The sequence below is a fragment of the Accipiter gentilis genome, chromosome 4, assembly GCF_929443795.1.
Source record: "Accipiter gentilis chromosome 4, bAccGen1.1, whole genome shotgun sequence".
Taxonomy (NCBI): domain Eukaryota; kingdom Metazoa; phylum Chordata; class Aves; order Accipitriformes; family Accipitridae; genus Astur; species Astur gentilis.
This window is the reverse complement of record NC_064883.1, coordinates 20365112-20387002: the sequence shown is the minus strand read 5'-3', so window position 1 is coordinate 20387002 and position 21891 is coordinate 20365112. Positions and strand designations below refer to the sequence as shown.

Sequence of the window (21891 nt, the reverse complement as noted above, 5' to 3'; positions counted from 1 at the left end):
ATCCAGCAACTGTCAGATGAAATTGGTTGGCTGCTCAGAAATTTGTTTCTATTTCTCCAAATGTGTCTTAAGCTTCATAAGACACAAAGTAGAAAGGTGACAATGGATATTACCCATTCCAATGATCTGTTTGATTTTAATACACAGTTAAAATTTTCTTAGCATGTGGCAGCTGTGTGTTACCCTTTACCTTGCACAGGCACCCTATGGAGTGCTGCTAAATTACAATTAAGAGGTTTGAAACAAGGACAGCAGGGCACGTGGTGATTTTTACACCACTGATGAACCCTTCAGTTCTGTTCTTTCAAGCTGGGGCTGGCTAAGGCTGCTGGTATCAACCTTTTGCCTAGTCCCAGAATCACACCACATTTTAGCCTTGTAACAGTGCAATTGATTTGGGTGCTTAGGCTATTGGTACTGAAATTAGCACTGGTAACTGTCAGTGGGGAGTTGCACAGCCTCAGTGTAGCCATAAACTTGCTGGCTATCTATGGGCAGAAAGGGGGTTGAATCCAGACAACTCTGGTCAAGAATAGGGATTTTTACCTATTCCTGGTAACCCTACAAAAAACACTAGCTGGTCAGGGACTAAGAATAAATAACTGCTAAGGTCTGAGGAGAAAGGTACAGGAACAAAACAGCAGCAATACTCGCAGAGAGTTTACTTTATAATAATGCGCTATAAAGGAGGGGACAGAATTGTGTGCCCTATAAATATACGGGCATTGGTTCACACAGTATGAGAAGGCAGGCATTGCTGAAGGGCAAGGCAGTGCCTGGGCTGACTACAAACACACAGCGTGCTGGAGAGCACAGGCAAAGAGACATCACTGCGGGCAGGGCAAAGCCATTTCATGACAAAAAGTAATATAGGTATTTTAACATCCATGCAGAGTAAAACTCACCCTAAAGACCCAGCTGCAGTGAAGTCCATTGAATTACATCTACCTCCCAAAGTTGAGTCAACCCTTTGGTGAGTCTACCCAGCTGTTTCCAAGTTCACTGCTGGGGAAAAGGTGCATGGCTGCCCTGAACTCAGGAGCATGCTGTCTGCCTTTGTCCATGGTGAGCACACCGCTTGGGGCTGGCAGCTCTGAACTATACCTTGCTGCTAATCTGGATCCCAGTCTGCCATCTGGGTCCATTTCTTCTACAGCCCTGCCCTTCCATCCACCATAAACCCATGGAATTTCAGTGATTTTTCTTTCTTTCTTTCTTTCTTTCTTCCTTTCTTCCTTTCTTCCTTTCTTCCTTTCTTCCTTCCTTCCTTTCTTTCTTTCTTTCTTTCTTTCTTTCTACCTATCTTTCTCTCTTTCTCTCTTTCCCACCTTATAGCAGGTTTTGGTAGCTTTTGTTTGGGGTAATTTTTTTGATACACTGAAGAGAGTTTGTCCCAGTTAAAAATCATCTGAAATGAGTTGCACAGGCACCTGCACACACGCAGAGCAGCAAGACGTGAACAAAGTCAAACTCCTCTCAACTAAAGGAGCTTCAACCAGCTGGAAAGAAAAGAAGTAATACATTTTTATATGTAACATTTGGCTTTTATATGTCAATACACTGACAGTGTAATTTGCAGCTGTTGGGTAGACGGAGTACAGTATGTACCACAGCACTGACCCCACCTTAAAGGTCTCTAATGCAATCAAGCCTGGTGTGACCTGCAGAATATGCAGCGTTCCAGTCTAAAACTGAGACCCAATTGCCTTGCTATTTTTGCCAGATTAATTTAGAAATAATTCTGAGGGTTTAACACAGGAACTTCTAGTTCTTCCCAGTCCTGTTGTTTAGAATAATATTTGCATATTATTTTGATGTTTTTCTGGATGTGTGCTCCAGCACTCAAGGTGCTCAGCTTGGGAGGGTGGGTGGAGTATCCAGCAAAGGCAGCAAGCACCCGCTGCAGCTTGGGGCTGCGCCGCACCGGGCGGCTGGATTATCTGGAGGATACAGATGGGATAGAGCTGTGTGTCCTCCCCTCCCTGGCTGTGAAGCCTCTGGCACATGACATGGTGCCTGGTCCCCACTGCTACTCCGTCACTGCACCCTCTTTTAGCAAGGGGAGCAGAGCCACTACTCCTCTCTGCTCCCCTGCAGTTCTGTGGGTTTGTGCCACCCTCCACCATGTCTGGATTTCCTAACCCGCAGCAACCCGTTTACCCAGCCCTCTGAAACAAACTCTTCAGTCAAATGCCCCTCACTTATATGGCGGGTGAATGAAACCCAAACGCTGGGTGGATTTTGGGGTGCAGGCAGTGTGCCTTGCCTGGCTCAGCACCAGCTGAGGCAAGCTGTGCTCACACATTTCATCTGCCAGCATGGTGGGAGGCTCCTACCCTGTAATCAGAAACATGGGAGAGACTCCTTGCCCTGCCAGCTTTCCCCAGAATCAAATTCTGCATTCTCCAGTGGTGTGGGAGGAAGTACAAACCAGCGACCTTGGCTTCTAATGACACCAGGACCCTCTAGAGATCTGAGGTTTATCAGCAAAGCCCCTGTCCATGAAGCCATTTCTCTCTGGCAGTTTATTTTTGTGCTGCTGGAGCAGTGGTTGCACCCTGCCCCGGCCAAACCAGTTCAGCCTGGGTGGATGGAAATGGGCAGATGAGGCAGGGAGCTGTGCAGGGGAGATGTAGGAGCTCACCTGATCCAAGTGGTGATAGTGGCAAAGAACTGAGGGAGAAAGGGGAGAATTGGCATTAGAAGTGATATTGTAGATCTTCACATGGTGAAAACTGTCTCAATAAACCTGGGAGAGTGGTCATGCATATCTGGAGGTGAAGTCCAACAGCAAACCAGAAAAAGAAAAAACCAAACCCAATGTAAGCCAAAAAGATTAAACATTGTTTATTTAACAAGAGAATCAGCATTTTGAGGGCTGTGAACCTTGACTTGTGATACTTGAAGCTGACAATCTTATTTTGAACACAAGACTCTCCATTTGGTCACGGTCACCATTTCTGCATGCTCTGCCCCTGCAGGCACATCCAAAAGGCCTGTCCCTGGCATGCAGGACTCAGAAGCCACCAGCATGGGCTGCAGCCCCTCTGTGGAGAGCAGCTTCCCACCGCGGTGACTGCAAGTTCAGGGCAAACCTGAACATCTTCTCCTGCGCTTGCCCTCAGGGGCAGCCAAAGACTCTCAGGGGGACCTTAACAACAGGCAAACAGACAGGTGAATACACAAGCCCATCCCAGGCAGACGTGTGGCACTAGCAAACTTCAGATGGAGGCAACTGAAACACCCTGACACAGCTGTGGTGAGCTGGGCACCAGAGGCCTCTGTAACCCAGATCTCCTAATTTTCTTTTCAGCTGGTTGAAACTCTACCGGTACCCGGAATGCCGTGCTACAGCCGTCGCAGTCCCCTCTTGTGGGGCACCTCACACAGCACCCACGCACCTCTGTGCTTCAGGGGCATACCAAAGCTATGCATTCAGTGACCCCTTAACGTCCTTGTCCCTTTTCCATCCTCTCAAGAGCTTTGACAGAGGGTGCATCCTGCCTGGAGAAGATCAAGAAGGAGGACTCCTAGTTCAGCTGACCGGGACACGCTATCCGCTGTCACCCGGCTGTGCTGTGAGCGTGTGAGGGTTTGCCATTAAATGGCACCAAGTCCTGCCTGGTCACCGGCACCTGCTCGAGCACAGGGAGAGCTGCCCTTTCCAACATGGGAGAGGGAGAGGGGCAGAGCCCTGGCTCCCCTTCATTTTCAGGTGACCTGGGTGCACTGGTGAGATGGCAGGTAAGTGGCTCCGGGTAGGCAGGAGCAAACTGCAGGCAGCGCCTGGAACAGACTCTAACGTGGGCTTGAACTTTGAAGCCGCTCCTTCCAGCAGCCTTGAAAGGGAAGGGAGAGCAGCAGCATGACCAGCCCTGGCGGCTCTCGCTGACTTGACATAAACATGTTTTTAAGCTCCCGGTGCAGTCGGCGGGGAACACGCTGTCCCCGTGGGTTCCCTGCCCCTCGCTCGGGAGGCTGCCAGAACAACGCCAAGGGGCACCGTTGCTTCTTGCGGCCCTCAGCCCTGACCAGAGGAGGCTGTGTTGTATACTTACACAGTGTTTGTCCTTAAAAAGAAAAAGAGGAAAAAGAAAAAAGATGGAAAGCTGTAAGCAGAACAAAAGAGCCAGCAGCTAGCAACTGAACAGCAGCCACGTGTTTCCTGAAGGGTATTTTTAAGGTTTATAATCGTTCATTCCTTATTTACAGCACTGATTTGTTTCCTTTTATCTAGCACTAGCTGCCAGTCTGCCCTCTGCTTAAACCAAGCTATTCATGTCCAAGTGTCTTGGAGCTCCACTGACTATGGGAGGCAAGCTTCGCTTTTTTTAGGCTCCCAGCCCCAAACAGCTGGAATAATCTTCCAGCCGAATTGAAGCGGACCCTCTCATTGTTTGGGGTTTGGACACTCTTAATCCTTTTTTTTTTTAAAAAGCCTCAGCTGTGTGAAATAAGCACAAGCTGTGGCTGGTCACTGTTGTGTGCCCTTAAAAAGTCCTGCCCTTCTGTCTCCAGGTGTGGGTAAAGTTCCTTTATCCCAGCCAAGCTCTCGGTGGCTGGGGACACAAGGACAAACTGCCCTCTTTGCTGAACAGGGACATGCTTAGACCTTAGAGACAGCGGCATCTCTGCACCCAGACTTCCCCAGTGTAGACCTGGGCTTTTGGTCTCACCTGGCTTGAACAGAAAGGCTGAGAGCTGACTTCCCTCTGGTCTGGGGTTTTTGGAGCTCAAGGTTTTCCAGTATAAGGGTTGCACTGCACTGGATGAAAGGGATGGTGTTGAAGCAAGAGCTGTCAGCCAGTTCAGTACCTTTAAATTGGCCATATGTGCATATACCTGTTTCTGTTCAACATATCTTCAATGTCTAAATATATGTCACATACTCCTCTTCCTCCCCTAGGTGTGTTGCTTGATCATAAACTCCTCCAGCACAACACGTGCCATCTTGCAGACTGCATGGCAGGTAACACAGTGAAGCTGGCCTCTTGTCTGGTCTTGCACTCAGAAGGAGTAAAAAATTAGTTTGTTTGCTGTCTTCTAGAGACCCTCAGGAGTGTATGTGTCTCCTCTACTGATCAGCAGCTCAAACCGTTTTGGCTTGTCCACAGTTCACTGGTGTCAACAGGAAGCTTGTCACAGATTTCAATGGACGTGGTGCAAGGTCTAATGATGAATTATTACTACTCTAATATGTATCATTTACACTGGTTAATATGTTGATCCCACATTATATTACACTTTATTTATTGCTTGAAAAAGAAAATAAAGGGGTAGCATGTGTTAGAAGCACATTACAGAAAAGTGAATTACACCAGCAGAAGTTCTCAGACATGCTTATAGACAACCTATTTATTGATCCATCACCTATATGCTGTATTCCATACCCATACTCTATAAAAATGAGAACAACTGAATACCTGCTTCTGAATCGATTATTTTTAAAAAAAATTTATAAGTAAAAGCTTAACATCATGTACACCAATATACTGCTATTCTGCTAGAAATGTTTACATTAAAAAAACCAAACAAACCTTCCAGTGTTAATATACTTTAAGGAAATGGTGAAGACCATTTATTTTAGCCTTTCATTGTCAACAGCTTTACTGGAATCTTCTTTCTGTTCTTATGAAATGAAATAATCCCCCTCTGAAAGACCGTGCTGTTGAGGATAGACCTTCTCCCCCAGAATTCCCATTTCCTATAGCAGTGGGTGTGTTCATTCCTGGGAAGAAACAGGAGGATCTGCAGTTCTTCTCTGTTCTGTTTGACTGTGACAGTGCAGATTTAATTCAAGACACATCTCCCTTCACATCAATACTCACAGGAGAAGAGTATTATTCTGCTGTAGAGCAAAGGAGAAGGCAAGGACAACTCTTTGGAGAAGGATGAAAATACCTCTTTCAGTCAGCCCTGAATACTAATGTCTGTAATATAGTTTCCAAGGTCTGCCTGCATCAAATTATGGCACTCCAGTGAACAGCTTTGCCCTTTTTCCAACTGTTGACATGGATGTTGTCCTTCAAAAGACAGAAGCCTGGGAATATGCAGAAGGTGCTATGATTTTTATTTATTTATTTATTTATTTATTTATTGGTCAAGTGAACTGATCATCCAATGGCCTTGAAAAAGATCATCAAAAGCTTTGGGAAGTGTGGCATGCTCCAAAGCACTGTTCCCATCCTTCAGCTACAGAAGATATGCTCAGAGCGTGCACAGCCTGGCATCAGCAGCAGGAGTAGGAAGAAAAGAGGAACAGGAGGGCAAGGACATGGAGGCGAAGCAAATGGAATGTCCCTGGTCAGAACTTGAAAATGAAGCTTTCTTCATCACATATTTATGTAAAACCTGAGGCAAAACTGATTTGAAGCAAGGGAAAATTGTCCAGTGAGTTCAGGGTGTTTCATAACAGGTCCTAACTAAGCACAAACAAGTGCTTCTGTGTCAACATAAATTCAGTTTTATGCCTAAGCAAAAAGCTTCCTATGGTCTGTGAAGCAATGACACATGTCTGTTAATACCCAGAGTGGTATAAACCATCTGAAGGTTGAATTCCTCCAGTAATACCCTTTGTAAGCAGGGGAGTGACTCTGGGTCACCAATACCCTTTGCAATGCACGTTACTAATCATGCTGTGTGCCACAGCGGTTGGAGGAAAGGACAAGTATCCCTGCCAGGTATTCCACCCTGTTTCCCAGTTAATTTGTTAAAAATCAACCAGGACTGTTGTGGACGTTAAAGCTGCTAGGAAGAGAAGGCCACTCTAAACACTTGGAAAAGAGCTTTCAATGCATCTGATTTCTTGGTATGCCTCATGGTATTTAACGACCAGCATCAGCTACAGTTAGGTCCTAATTTTCTGTAAAAGGTCTGCCCAGTAATTGGTATTTGGGTGTCCCAGGCAGAGTGAGTGTGGCTCGGAGCTCTCGGGCAGCACTGCTGCCCTGTGGGGTGCAGAGCCCCAGGTGATGAGCCTCACGCTGTCTCCTGCGGTCGTGTGCCACCATGGCCAGCCCCAAACCCAGAAAGACCTGCGACGCTGGGAAATGCAGCCAGTGGTGACAAGCTGTGCAGAGGCAGTTCCCGGCTGACACAGCTTGTGCCAGCAGCCAGCCAGTTCCTCTGCAGTGATCCCCCTGGCATTTGCTGCAGGATAAATATTGTCTGGGATTTTCCATTATCTATCGACCCTGGCCAGCAATGACATAGCAGTGACGCTGTTTTGAGCTCTGTATTTCCAGCCTCCTGCAACGACCCAGAACTAGTAAGGGGACTTGAGTCATTCACCTAAACATATACAGTCACTGATACTCGAGAAAGCCAAGAAGGTCCATACAAGGTATTTGCATGGGACTGGCAGATATCACAAAGGACCTGTGGAAGATCTCTGGTCTTCTGGAGTGACAGATGAGAGACAGGAAGAGTACTCCAGGGTTCCTCATATAGCACCGGGTGTCTATTTTTAGGTAACTGAATTAGCTGGGAGGCAGCTCACAGCTGAAGCCATCTGAACGCAGGTGCCTACATGTGCCCCCAGGTGTCTATGGTCCCATCACAGTCAGCTGAACTCTGCCACTGAAGGCAGGAGACCTATTCAGCTGGCCAGAAGTGTCTGCTTCGGAAGGAGCTGATAGCTTTCTGGGGTCTTCTGGATACATCGACTCTGGTCATGAGAGGGAGCTTAGATATCCAACCCACACCTTGGCACATACATACAGACACATACATAGTGTCATGAAAAGGTGTCGTACCTGGTGTGCCGAATCCCATGCCTCAGTTTTCAGGCCCAGTCCCCTAATGTGACACAGTACAGAAAGCCCAACCTATAAACAACAATGAAAACAATTATCTTTTTTTACTTGATTTTCTTATTGGAGCCTTTCAGACGGGCCATATCTGGATGTATCATATTAACGTAACTTCAAGTATGGCCGTCCTAAAATAGAAACTCTTTGTTGCCTTCCAGGAGAATGCTCTGCAGCCCCAAATGGTGGGAATGGTGGTCACTCCTCTTGCTGTTTCCCGCATCACAGGTCTGTCTGGGTTTTCAACTGGACATGACTCCAGGAAGGTAGCGTGAGGCTTGTTCCTCGAGGCTGTCCCCCTCACACAGCAGGAAATCAGGTAGGTCCTTTCTTTTCTTGCCTCATCCTGCTAGGAACTGCAAAGCAAGGGAGTGACACAGGATAATCTGTGCTAATTCTACGCGGGCCAATTTGTTGCACTCTGTTTTGGTTTTCTTTCATAGCTGCAGAAGGAATATTGAGGAAAGTTGGTGAGGAGCAGCTCCTGATACCACATATGTATTTTTCTACTTATATAAAAATATAACATTATTAAGAAGCCTGAGAATATTCTGAAGACCCAGAACTGTGTTCCAGCCTCTTGCTGTGCCATCCAACATTCAAGATTGCAGTGAAGAATTCAGACTGCCCCGTGGGGATTTTCTGCCCTTCTCTCCCTATGTGGTGAGTGGAGAGAAGCAGGACTGACTGAGACTGCCTACCAGGGTGTCCTGCTTTCTCTTTGCTGACTGCAAGAAGGAGCAGCATCTGGCCTGGTACTGAGCCAGTCATTCTGTCCTGAATGTGCGTACCAGCACAGATGTGCAAAGCCACCTTAGGGCCTGTAATACAGGCATCTAAAATTAGGTTGCCAGGTTTTGGGGAATGCAAACCCAAAGATGTTAACCCAGAAGTGTGGCCCTTCCTCTTCACCACCCCACCCCCCAAATTAGCTGAGACAAGGGATCATAAACTGCCAAGTTCTGCCTTCTGTTTGCCAAAACTGCTCAAGAGTTTAAGGGTCGACAATTCTTGGGGGTTATAACTTGATCCTCTCAAGTCATCATCACTACTGTAAGGGAAAAAAAAATAAAATCTATTTTTCCAGTCCGGTAGTGTTTCTTATCAAAGGTAGCAAAGCTTGTTTTGTAATAATGCTCTTGGAAGGACATTATTGCACGCTAAGGGCAAAGTCTGGTGGATTTGAAGGCTTGGTTAAGTGATAGGAAAAAGATGATAATGAACAACCACTTATCAAGGCTCTGGGAGAATTAGTCTGGACATGTGCCCAAGGCACCACTAACAAAATCGGTGTACGCATTTTAGCTAATGATCTGGAAGAGAAAACATAGGGTGCTTTGGCACGGTTTCTGTTGACATCAGGAACCTGGCTTTGTAACGTCCTGATCGGGGAGGCAAAGGGAGAAAGTGCGACATCTGCTTATCTCCTGCAAAAGCAGAACACCTTTTAGCCATGAGTAAACTTGCTGATTTCAGTGAACCTCTGATGTGCTAGAAGCAAGCCAGTCCTGTACCTCCAGTGCTTTGCTGAATCAGGAACCGGGTGCGTGGCCTCTGTCACTCACTGGGTTTGTGCGGGGGAAGGAAAAAAAAAAATAATAATTTCAACTTCTGGACTGCAGGAGCTTGGCTGGAACTAATAGCCCGCGAGCAGCATGCTGCAGAGAGACTGCACGTTGCCTGCTGCAGCTGCGTGCTCGACACGGGGCCGCACAGCAAGTCAGGTGCATCCCTGCCACATCTGCTGCATGCCTGGCTCCCACGTGCAGCCTGTACGTCTCCTGAGCCTGCCGTGGGTGAGGAATAGAATGCATGTATATGTATTTCTGCTTGGAAGAACCTGGAGGGAAATGTGCTAGTCCTGTCTCTAGGGACTGCAAGACAGTAAAGGTGGATGGGGAAAAGAAAACACAACAGGTGTTTTTGTTGTTGGTTTTCTTTTGCTTTCTGTAGTAGTTTATTAAAAGTCCCTGGTGTACTTTAGCCCTGGTTTGTTTCTCCCATCACACCTGACAGACTGATGTATGTCAGAGTGGTACATTTCTGTAATTGCAAAATGCTTAAGGTTTACACCATCTGATCTGCTTCCCTGGCATTACATGTGAAAAAAACATTGTTAAGATGAAAAAACATCATTAAGAAGGGGAAACTCGGCACACAAGACTGTCACTTGTAGATTTACTGCCAGACTCCCAGACTTTGGCTGGTTTTTTACCTCTCCTCTCTCAGGAGAAGTACCTACATACATTTTTACAGTTACTCTATCTTCTTAGAATTAAGGGAGATGCAGGACATTCCCAGGTAAACACAAGTCTGCTAAAGCACCAGGTGTACAGGACTGTTTTGTCATGGCACAGTCTGTTCTGTCTGGTAACTACTATTCTCTTACAAACCAGCCATTAAAAGCCAATTGTCCCATTGCTTCCGAGCTGGAAGAGAGGCTCTCACTTAGTCTGTGGAAAAAGTAATTTGTTAAATATAGACTCGATGATGGATGTCTTTTTTTATGTAAAACTAGTCATGAATTTTCACATTCTTTACAGCTGAACAAAAAATAGGTATTTTAGAGGGTAGAATGTGCACTGATGAAGGATTCTCAAGTCTCATTTCTGAAGATGAATGCTTCCTAATTAAAAAGGTAACATGTGAGGTGATGCACTGATTTTAGGCACTATGTAAATTCTCAGATGCAACATTAAGGGTAAGCAGACTGTTTCAGTGTTTCTCGCCCCTGCTACATCTATTTGACACAGTATGAAAGTTGCTTTGCTCAACTCTGCTTGGTAAGACTTAAAATAAAAAAGGCCATTGCTTGCATTAGACTTCTTAAAAGAAAATAGATACTAGACAACCATTTAGAAGATTTTATTATAAAATTATTTAAACATCTACATCCAAGTAAAAGGCTTAATACTACTGCTTTACTTTCAGGAATAAAAATTCAGTAAATGCTGAAAGAGGTCCTCTATTATCTAGGTAAATAGCCCTTAAGTAATTTTTAATACTTGAGATTCCACATGGGTTCCTTAAGTGCTATACATACCTCTGTCTGCATCGTGAATGTGTTCTACAGCTTCCCTCTGCAAGCAACATTACAGATATGTTTACAGGAACCGTGTGCTTCAGCTGCTTTGAGAGAGAAGTTACAGCTCCTACCTGGAGGAGCTGCAGCTATGTTACAGATGTACAGTATACCATGAGATCACAACTCATGTTCAAGCATTACCGGGTGCAGACAGAGAGGTATAATTTGTGTTTACTTGACAACAACTACCTAGGTATGTTTTTGTAACCTTGTATTCAATACTCAAGTGTATTATGGCAGTGAAGGCAGCTTTTTCACACCTGTATATTCTAGACAAATATATTTTACTTTTATTATCCATTTCATTCACTGAGCTTATCTCAGATACAAGATCTGGTGACTGCAGCTTATTCACTGGGATAAAAACAGCCTTGATGCAGTACTGAAGTCACTATGCTCAGCAGTTATCACCAATACTTCTAAATTTATTTAAGTAATGAAATACATTTTTATTTTTGATGGAGAAATCTATCCCAACAGAACTTCTAGAACACAAAGGTAGTTCCAGCTTTCTCTTGTTTCTATTAAAAAATATTTGATATTCACAGTAGAGTATGGAGTGGCTTTCTGTCCAACAAGTACAGATCTGGTTTAGAAAACTGCCATACAGCTGAGCAGGATGCTTTAAATACTGTACTTGCAACTTCTTGCAAAGGATCATAGACACTTAAGCTAATATGCTAATTACTTTAAAAAAAATATCAAGTAATATTATACAGCCCTGATGAACTTTGACAGGCCAGTTTGGCAACGTCCAATAGTTTAACTTCTATTCTGTCATTAAGTTTACCTTGCTTGTAAGGGGGAAAATGCAGAAAGATGGGGAAGGAAGAAGCTTATTGGGAATGGACTATTTTTCCCAACAGCTCTCTCCCACTGGCACTGTTCCTGTGACAACTCCCCAGTATTTTGCTGTTCATAGAAGTTACTCTATCATTTTCAGTGCTATTCGTATTTTGAAACTTCTCATTTCCTAAGCCCTTTCCATTGCAATGAACAGTTCTTAGAATGAAATTCTTGTTCCAAGACCACTCTTCCTGAAAACCTTTCAAACAGACTTTCAGTGCTCATCACAGCTTTCAGGGTGTAGAACCCCCATACACCTCTTTGAGCTGGTGTGGTCCAATACAAATTTGACAAAGACGATAGGCAGATTTTGGTTTAGTGTACTGAGCCACTAATCTTCTAACAGCACGACAAAAAGGAACCATGAGACCATGTTTTACGCATGCTGTTTCCCACATCATGCTTACATAATACAGATCACCAAAACCTTTCCATTCAACTTGCATGTCTGACTTCAGTTCTTGGAAAATCCTAACCGACTTACGTGGCACATGCTTTCTGGAGTGTGGGGATGTAGCCTAACCTTATAGCTGCTATAACCAGTAGCTCTCTATTTCTTTCCAGTAGCTTTCGAAAATATCCTGATTTCTTTGTTAGGTACCTTATGCATAGGAGCCTTACTTGGCTAGTTTTTCCAGGAACAGCTTAACTTAAAAAAAAATCTAGCAATGTAACTCACAGAGCAAGGCATCACATAAGAGTTATTACTGGAATAGAGTTTTTTCTTAAACAGGACTTCCTTATATATATGGAAAACACTTTCTCCCTACCTCCCAGGGCTCCCTCCCTTCCAGTCAGGCTGTATGTGAATGTTGTTTGTATCTTGCTACAACACTGCCATGTTAAGTGGATCTTTTCCAAATGTTACAACTACAGCTTTAAATTACAGGTGTTATCTATTACCTGAGAAGTTCTGTAATAAGATGATCCACTGATAACTATTCTAGGAGAAAAATATACACAAGCATAACTGACATTTATCAGTATTCAGAATTCAAGCATTAAACAGGACTCAAAAATTGCACACCTCTACCACTTCAAGTCTTTGATCATATGAAAAATAGTCTGATTTTCCTCTATATACATCTCTTCTTTAAAGACATATGCGCCATTTTCCTCATCTGAAGTCCAAAGCAAGATTTCACATTCAGTGCATACAGCCTAGGCTGTAATAGCCTTGCCTTCTTTCTCTTCTGCCAGTCCTGAAACTGAAGAATTTGTTTGTTTGGAGGTAGACAAGTACTTCCAAACACTAGTCTTTGAGAAGCCAGCTTGATCCCCATGGGTGCCTCGATCCCAACTTCTCTTCAGAGAGCTGCACTCTGCTTTGATACATCCCTTGGGTCTTTGCTTGGGACACACCAGTCATCTGCCTCTGAGGTAGCCTGGTAATGCTTGGAAGCCGATTTGTTAAAAACTGGGAGTTTTTCTATTGATTCTGTTGATAAGGCCTAAAATCAAGAAGAAAAAAATGTTACTTGGTTCCTACCTCTCAATAATGCCACTTTTCAAAAATTCATGCAGTAGGTTTCAAGTGTTAAGCCAGTAACACTACAAACCAAAGTTATTTACACAATAGATGCAGTAGTTTATCTACTTCAGTATCTATGTTTGCTTTTGATAATTGGGCAGTACAAATGCAGTAACATCAAATGCATTTTTTTATAGGCCTGAAGAGTTACTCTGTAACCTGGTTTCAAGATAGTCCTGGAAGACATGGAAAAGAACTTGCATTTACCAAACTCCAGAGAAATTTTAGAATGTGTTCCTTTCCTACTTTCATATTTTGCAGTTAAAAAAAAATCATATTCTATTGGGAAATTGTTAAATACAGATGTAACACATATATAGTCAAACTGTCTCTTCCTTTTGTACTGCTTCTCTGGTTGTGCTTCAGTGTGCTTGGAACTATGTTTTTGGTTTACTAGAAGAAATTCAAAACAACTTTTTCCCATGAGTAAGCACAGAAAGTAGAAAAGAATATGTAGTCCTTTTTTCCAGGTTACTTTTTATAAAAACAGCAGTGCATGTTATATGCCAGGTATTCAAGATTACTGGTATCTGAATCCCATATATGGGCTACATAGTAGATGTTGAATAGGACCAGATACTAGAGTCTTTAAGTATTAGTTTACACAGACTTTCTGGTTGTCAAGAGTAGAGAAACTACAGTAAAGAAACCAGATGTGTTGCTCACACCTTTCTGTTACTTCACTTCCTTCTGGTACTTTGTATTCCATGAACCAGCAGATAACAAATATTGATACAAACTAAAAACAAGCAGGGCTCTCGCTAGTAGTTTTTCAAGTAGACTAGTTAAAGCCAAGTGACCTTTTTAATTCCAGATACCAGTTACAAATCTTACTGGCATTTCTTAATAAAAATGGGAGCTTTTCTTCTCATGAGCAGGGAGTTTGTTTACCTTAAAATGATACTGAGTAGTTACGTCACTGCATTAATGGTAGTTATCTTTTATTTAACCAAATCAAAATATGTACCTTCAAGTAGATAATAGCATCTGTTCCATAACCACATATGGAGTAGAGATTTAGATCTCCTTGAAAGTATTTGGCATACAGACGAGAAATTGGCAAGCCATACCCAAAGCCAGCCTAAAAACAAAGTAAAAGACAAAATTAATTTATTTTTTTCCTAGCTCTTATGATTTAAAATTAAATAGCTGGAGATTGTTCGGAGATTTTAAAGTGTTAAAGTCCTTTGCACTTCCTCTTCTCTTAAAAGAAAATAGACATCTCTACACAGTTTCATAGAGAATATTGAAACTGACCATTAAAAAACTCAAAACCACAAGAAAGAAAAAACCCAACAAATCTCCAAGAGGGAAGGTTTATATACATACCCCACATTCACACATTACATTTCTGTATTTTCCCTCCCCCGTTTTTGCAAGTACAGCTTGATTAGTAAAAGAAATTTGCTACTGCTAGATAAACAACAATAGTCTAAGCCTATTCCAGTTGTGCTTGCCTCCATAAAGACAGCATAGTTTATAACAAGTTTGAGGAATGAGTGGGAATGAAGACCAAGTAAATTACTGTCATTGGAGTATAAGAAAAAACCCAGGGTTAGATTCAGGTTGGAATGTTCTTCTTTGTTTATATCTTTAAGAGCATATTTTTGTCCACTAACCTAGATATTAAAAATCTGCTTCAGAAAATGTTAATTCATATTTATGAGGCTCAATAATCTTTGCATACCCCACAAAGCAGTAGGGTGGACGTAGCGTTTCCTTATTTATTAACCTAGCAATCTGTTCAACACTTACAGCAACCTTATTAGCAACATGAGTATTGAAAATATCTTACAAGAGGGGTATTTCGACCATCATCCATCCTTGGCCTTGGTGCTGTGGAATACATATAGCTAAACAGCCGCTCAATTTTCCTTACTGGAACACCGCCTCCTCTGTCTGAGATCTGATTTAAGAGAGAATAAAGTTAACTACAATCACATACTAAGAATAGTAATTAAAATGCTGTTACTTGAACAAACCTTCCCAATAGTAATAAATGCAAACATTTGTTTTGCAGCATATTATTTTTCAGTTAGATAACTGTGCTAAATGGAGACTATCAACAGAATGCTCATGCATAGTATCTTTAATCTGTTGTCAGAGGCTGGAAGTTGTTTTAATAGAATTTGCTGCAGCATGTGAAATCATAAAGATTACATTAAGCCCATATTGTAGTAGGCCAAAAAAATACCTTAATTGCCAGGTCTTCTTTTCCTAGAACAACTGTCACTTCAATTGGAGAAAGGGAAGGACTGTTTTCTTGGAATTCAACAGTTGCCCTCATTGAATTCTATGGAAAAGAAGGTTACCATTATCAGAGTGTTGGATCTACGTACTTAAAATCATACCCGTGTTACACAGAGGCTGAGCACCATTACCGTCTATTTCTATCAGTGCCTAGTTCCTAAGCAACACACTTAGCAATTTAGTGTTAACAGGAGCAGAGGAGGCCTCACACCTAGAAGTGACTAAGCATAGCCAAGACTCTTCTATGTGTGAAAGATTACCACTGTTCTTGCCCAACATAACTCAGCCAATTAAATTAACATAAGTCCCTTAGAAGTATCCTGGTTTCTGGAGAAGAGCAGAGTTCAGGAGTTGCTAAAGGCTGCCAGAATTCTGCACCCCATGTTGGCAGCACATTAGTTCAGCCCCATTCACTACTTCAAGATGCTATCACCCACTCCACAGAAAAGGCACCAGAGCAAACCTGCACCACAGATGTAACCACTAAGAGCAGAAGATTAGCAGTGGTCACAAGCCCATGTCCCACTTTTACTCTCTCTCCCTTACCCTGTCCCATTTACCACCACACGAAAGCATCCAAATACTCTCCTACAAACTGCAATCATTCGTTTCCCAACTGCCAAAGCTATTTCCCCAAATAAGAAAATTTTAGAAATCTCACTGTCCTATGCAGAGCTTTACTTCATTCAGACGTAGCTAGCAATTTTAAGTATTGACTCCAGCTCAGACTACTAAAGGAAGAAACAAGTTTGTACTGACTTACCTTGAAGAGCTCAAAAAGCATGTGAAAAAGATGAGATGGAACGTATACAATGTTAATTGGCTCTCCTGGAAATTTTCCTAGAGGAAGGGAAAAATACAAGCAAGATTTAAAAGGGTGATAGAATTTTTCTGTATTGTATCCAAATTTTAAAATAAGCAAGCCATATGCCAAAACAAACAAAATAAACCAAGATTCAGTTTTGGTTTTTTTCCCCTCTAAAATGAGCTAACAACTTTATGCACTCCTGACAGTGTTTAGATTGTAATTGCCACTTGCTTAATAACAGTTTTGTTTCAGATAAACTGAAAAAAAAAATCAAGTATTAATTCCCTTTTATAATTAAAGGATTTCAGAGGTTAAGCAGACTGCCTGAGGTCAGACAGATGCAGGCAGCTTGGACCAGAACCAGTATGTCAGTCAATAGCCCCACTTCCTCACCCCAGAGACAGAGCTCCTCTCTAGCAACTTATGTTACTTTAAGTACAGGTTAGTCTTGCTTCTCTCAAATTCCTAAATGTTACTTCAGGAAATCTAGTGTTTAAGATACAATGACATTTGGGTTCTAACACAGGAGATTAAATGAGGTGCCTGTAACAGAAAACGAAGAGGAACTAGCCAAAGACAGATCAACTGGTATGTACCATTATGGCTACAGAAATGGGAACCTTTTGATTCAGTAAAAGCTGCAGTTTGGCTACCAATAGGAAGACAGATGTAAAAGCTCTCATCTTACCATTCACTTGGTTAAGCTTCAGTTCTGGAGATGTTAAGTAATACTGGTCACACAACATCTTGGAACTTTCAAAAGCATCTGAAATATTTATTGAAATAAAATACGTGAAGTGTAGTATCAAAAACTGTAGAAATTCATTCTAATGCATGGCAAAATATGATTTTTAACTGCAGTAGCTGCTAAGGTGTGGAACACTCTAAGCCTGTGTCTCAAAGGAATGATAATGTTGCATCCACTATGAGCAGTAAAAACTGAGAACAAATAGGCAATTACAGCAGCGTGTGCAAATCTTCAGAACAATTCGATAACTTGGTAAAACAGACACATCTGTTATCTATCAGTAGGTAAGGCCGATCTCAACACCACAGACAACTTTAATTTCTACTTCATCTGTCACTTGCTAGGCCTTATTCCAACACATTTCTAAGTGGTGCTTTGTATTTTAAATTCTGTCCTATAAAAGCTCATGTTTTGATAGTCTGCTTTCAGCTATTTCAACAAAAACCAGTCAGCATGTTGGTTACCCTAATTGCTTGCCACAAGATGTAAATACTGATCACTGAGAGAAATGTTAAGGCTCTGAGAATACGTACCATTCACTACTTCAGCGACGTCACAACAAGGATCAATACTTCCAATGTGCCTTGGGTGCCCTGAGCCAGATTTATCATCAAAAAGAAGGGCTGTTTGAAATGAAAAACATATGGTATTTAATCCCAAATACTGTATGTTAAAGAAGCCTTAAATTTAGAATAATTCAGTGTGATCACAACACATAATCACATATAAAATACTGAGTGTTGTTTCTGCCTTTTCTGAGTTAAAAACTCTTTCTACTGCCAGCAAACTATGTTGGCTTTTCTGTAGTTCAACATCTAAAGGCTTTTCAGATGTAAAGAACGAGATCCCTGCATGTTCTGCACAAGACTTAATACAATTAGTCTGTAGTCCAGAAAACAAGTTTTCCCATTACTTTTGTAAGTCATACACTCAGTTTCTAACTTTTCAGTGTCACACAGAATTATCTGAGGCAGATCTCCAATGGTTTTAAGAAATGTTTATATTAACATGTTTCTCACTAGGTTGAAGTTTTTCCTCAGGTAAAAATTTCTACTTACTGTGTTGGTTCATTAGCATCCGTGTAGAAATACGGCTCATGTAAAAACGATCCAAAAAATACTGAATGTTTTGATTGGTGACAGGATCTACTTTATAAATGTCTTTGTATTCAATTACTCCTTGTGCCATTGTAGGAACCACATCGTGATGTCTGTTTCGGACTCTGATTAATGTATCTATAAAGCTAGGTAAAAAAGAGATCTTTTTAGAACATTATTCTAAGACTACATGGAGGCAAGCTTTGTACAATGTCATTATCTAATCCATCAGCAGCACAGGTAAGTGCATAACAACCTTAACATTAAAGTACAGTCTGTTTTTTCATTCTTTTAAAAGTAATCCCTCACTGACCTAAACCAAAAGAGTTTGATATTTTTAATCCAAAAGGTGTAATCATTAGCCATGTCAAATTCACTGCCTGTTTACTCACTCATAATAGTTTGAGCAGAGGAGAATGGGAGGAAGGGAAAAAGACACCTAGCTGACATCTTGGAAAAAAGCAGGGATGTGACATCGCAGATAATTTTTGTTGATATTTCTCTGTCATGACAGTTCAAGGGGTAGTATGGCCCTGAAACCAAGGTGCAAGGGGTCATATTTATTTGCAACATTGCTAAACATGATCAGATTTAAACCAGCTTGCTCTACGCACAGCACCTCATGCTAGATTATCAAATTCAGCTCATGACAGCTGTCATTCTAAACTGACTACATTGTGAAAAGTGGAATGTGAGATCAAAAGTTCAAAGAAACAAATTAAAACCTTACTCAGATAAGACTTTTTGGTCTTCTGGGCTTTTCTGATGGAACTCAACCAGCTCCATTAGGCTTTGGATGTACCTATTGAAAAAGAACACAAGAAATATATGCTATTAGTTTGATTCTTATTAGTCTAGAACAGGAAAAATACTTTATTGTACAAATCATTACTCTTAATAAGTCAGCTAGAAGTTTGAAGTGTTTTTGAAGAATCAAAGTTCCATCCAAGTACAGGATCACAGATGGACACTTCCTGACCGCCTGAACCCTGTAAGTTTTCAAAGTCCTTTCTTGTGCCTGCCACGCAGAAAGGAATCTAAACCCTCACTTTAGGTATGTAGTATCCCCTTACAATTCTTGAAAAGAGAGGTGTTTCAAAAGAAGGTCCAAATGACAATACTGATCAGGAAGCCACCTAAGCAAAATTTTTTCCAAATCTGATCAGCTTCGGCACAAGCTAAGTACTTGAGCCTCTTGTGCTAACATCTGACAGCCTTGACGCATACTGCAAAGGCACACCTGTTTGCAGGATTAAGAACAGTTTCTGGATCTCACTCTAATGCTTTTGCCCTTTATGTCAGCCATCCTTGCAAGTGCTGCAACTGTGCCAGTAAAGCAAGGTTAGATCAGATTCAACCACTGTGTGAACTGCAGAGATTATGTTACCTGAATTCCAAACACTTGCTGGACAGGCCAAGGCAATATGCTATGGAACGGAAGCTCTGTTAGTAATTTCATCGGTGAGAGACCCAAACAAGTATATAGCTTGCTTTCCCATTTTTGTGTAGCTCTGAGGGGCTGTAATGCTATGTGAAAACAAAATGTTTTCTTCTCTCCCTTCTTAAAGAGAAAGCTAGTAGAGCAAATCTCATGATTTCAAACTGTTTAAAAAAAAACCCACCCAAACTATTTAAAAATAAAAATATAACTATGTTGTTTTTCAATTTAATTTTAGTATGCTAAAAAAGGACAGTGTATAACAACTTGCAATTCAGCTTGAATGAAGGAAGGACATTTCTGGTGTACTTTGTTATTGTCTTCTACTATTCAAAAAAGTCTATGACAACCAAGTTGTCAAAGCTATGTTATTTTACAGACTGAATTCCAGTAGTTCTTACTTACCAGCTTTTTACTAATTGTACTGATGGAGTGCCTAGTAGTTTATCAGGAAGAAGTTCAATTTCTCTCAGGATGTTTGCAAACCTCACAGGAAGTTCTTGTCGCAAAAATGCAAAAGAAGTTCTCTCACATCCATTAGTTGAGCCTATGAATAAATCCAAAATAAAAGTTTTGTGTAAGAAGTATCAAGGTCCAACTACAAATCGCTCTGTCTTTCCACAGACTTCAGGACTATATTCCTTTACAATCACTGCGTTATTACTGGACAGTTCTCCTAAGCCTAAGTATATGTTTGTGCTGACTGTTGTTTACGTGACAGCGAGACGCAGCGTGCTCCTGGGAGGAATACTTGGACATTTCCCATTTAGACACGGGACTTATTTGTAATCCTGTAGAAGCAGCACTCCAGCCTTCGTAAACACGGGCTGCTTTGGGGTGACGTCTGAAAGTGTCATGTGAGCACAGGCTTTACAGCTGCCACAGCGGTAATCGGATCTGGGTACAGCTTGTACGCTCCGGCCAGACAAGACTAATGACTCCTCCCCGCTAGCAGAACACGAAAACATCCCTTAGCTGATTTCACTCTCGCCCCCCCCCCCCCCCCCCCCATCCCGAGACCACCACCGAAACGGAGCTGTAGCGCATCTCCAGCCTTGACCGAGGCAGTCCCAGCTCACCGTCGCCCGGCAACTGGCCGGCGGGTGCCTGAGGCCGGGGGTGGTCGAGGGGCCGCTCCCCTCCCTCCGCCCTGGCGCTGGGGAGTCAGGCCGGGGGGCGGCAGCGCCTTCAGCGCGGGCAGAGCCCGGGCCCCTCCGGGCGGGCGGGCGGATCGCCGCCTCCCCCGGCCCCAGCAGCGCCGCGCCCGCACCCCGCTCCCGCCGCAGTCCCCGCGCTCGCCCCTCAAGGGGGAGACGCGCCTCCGAGCGGCGGGCTTGCAGCCGTCCCCCGCCGAGCGGACCCCCCGGCCCGGCCCGGCCCTCCCCTGCTCGTCCCGCCTCTCACCGAAGTCCAGCAACTGCTTGATGGAGAGCGGGGAGGGCGAGAAGCGGGAAAACTCCTCCACTTCCCGCGGCAACCGGCCGCGGCTGCTGCTGCCGCTGGCCCCAGCCAGGGGGGCGGCGGTGCGCAGGGCGATCCGGGCGGCCTTCATCGCTCCCGGGGCGTCGGTCCGTCGGTCGGTCGGTCGGTGGGTGGGTGGGTGGCAGGTAAGCGGGTCGGTGGGTGTGTGAGTCGGTGGGTGGGTATCCGGTGGGTATCAGTCGGGTGGGTGTGTGGTCCGGTGGGTCTCAGTCGGGTGGGTGTGTGTGGTCCGGTAGGCGCCGGTGGGACTCGCGTTCTCCCCTCGCCTGTGGCGGGCGGCTTCACGTGCCGCCTCTATTTACAGCCCCCGGGGGGGCGGGGCTCGGCAGGCCACGCCCCGCTGCCCCTAACGGAACGTTCCCCGCGCGTGGCGGCTCGTGACAGCCGTTGGCAGGGCTTCCCCCTTACCCCCCCCCCCCGCCCCGCGCCGTCCCCGCGGGCAGCGGGCGCGTCGCCAGCCCCGCGGGGGAAGCGCCAGGGGCGCCGAGCTGGCCGCGGGGCAGCCTCGGGGCCCGGGGGCGGGGCGGGGGTGCTGGCCCCGCGCCGCCTCCCGCGACCTTGTTTACTGGGCAGGGGCCGGGCAATGTCAGCGGCGGGGCGGCCTTGCCAACCGCCGAGGGCGCCCGCGCTCCTCCCGCTCCCCATTGGCCGCTGAGGGGGGATCCGGCCTTCCAGAGGCGGCCAATGGGCGCCGGGGGTCCCCCGGGCGGCGGGGAGCGGGCCCGGCCCGCCCGGCCCGGGCGGCGGCCGCTGGCGGCTGCTGTAGCGGCGGCCGCGTTGCCGGCCGTGAGGCGTTAG

General features: G+C 44.1%; 1 protein-coding gene across 2 annotated transcripts; it reads right to left on the bottom strand.

Moving 5' to 3' along the window:
- Positions 1–10658: 10658 nt before the first annotated feature.
- PDK4 (pyruvate dehydrogenase kinase 4) lies at positions 10659–21464 on the bottom strand. Of its 2 annotated transcripts, XR_007505846.1 has the most exons (12): positions 21016–21464; positions 20017–20158; positions 18904–18975; positions 18135–18319; positions 17610–17699; positions 17017–17094; positions 16284–16360; positions 15465–15563; positions 15066–15176; positions 14238–14351; positions 11857–13190; positions 10659–11823 (listed from the first exon to the last, which is right to left on the bottom strand). XR_007505846.1 is itself a non-coding variant. In XM_049798843.1 (11 exons), the coding sequence occupies exons 1-11, from the start codon at positions 21161–21163 to the stop codon at positions 13047–13049; spliced, it is 1260 nt and encodes a 419-aa protein (XP_049654800.1). In that variant the 5' UTR covers positions 21164–21464; the 3' UTR covers positions 10659–13046. The 2 variants fall into 2 exon arrangements, 1 of the variants encoding a protein (XP_049654800.1); XM_049798843.1 differs by having other exon boundaries at positions 10659–13190.
- Positions 21465–21891: the final 427 nt, after the last annotated feature.

What these genes read in the sequence shown, in the direction of transcription:
- PDK4 (XM_049798843.1), bottom strand. Translation starts at nt 21,163, where the DNA reads ATGAAGGCCGCCCGGATCGCCCTGCGCACCGCCGCCCCCCTGGCTGGG. An exon ending in GACCAAAAAGTCTTATCTGA is followed by an intron (nt 18,320 to 18,903) that starts GTAAGGTTTTAA and finishes TTTTTTACCTAG; the next exon opens with CTTTATAGATACATTAATCA. An exon ending in ATGGTCGAAATACCCCTCTT is followed by an intron (nt 14,352 to 15,065) that starts GTAAGATATTTT and finishes CTTTGTTTTTAG; the next exon opens with GCTGGCTTTGGGTATGGCTT.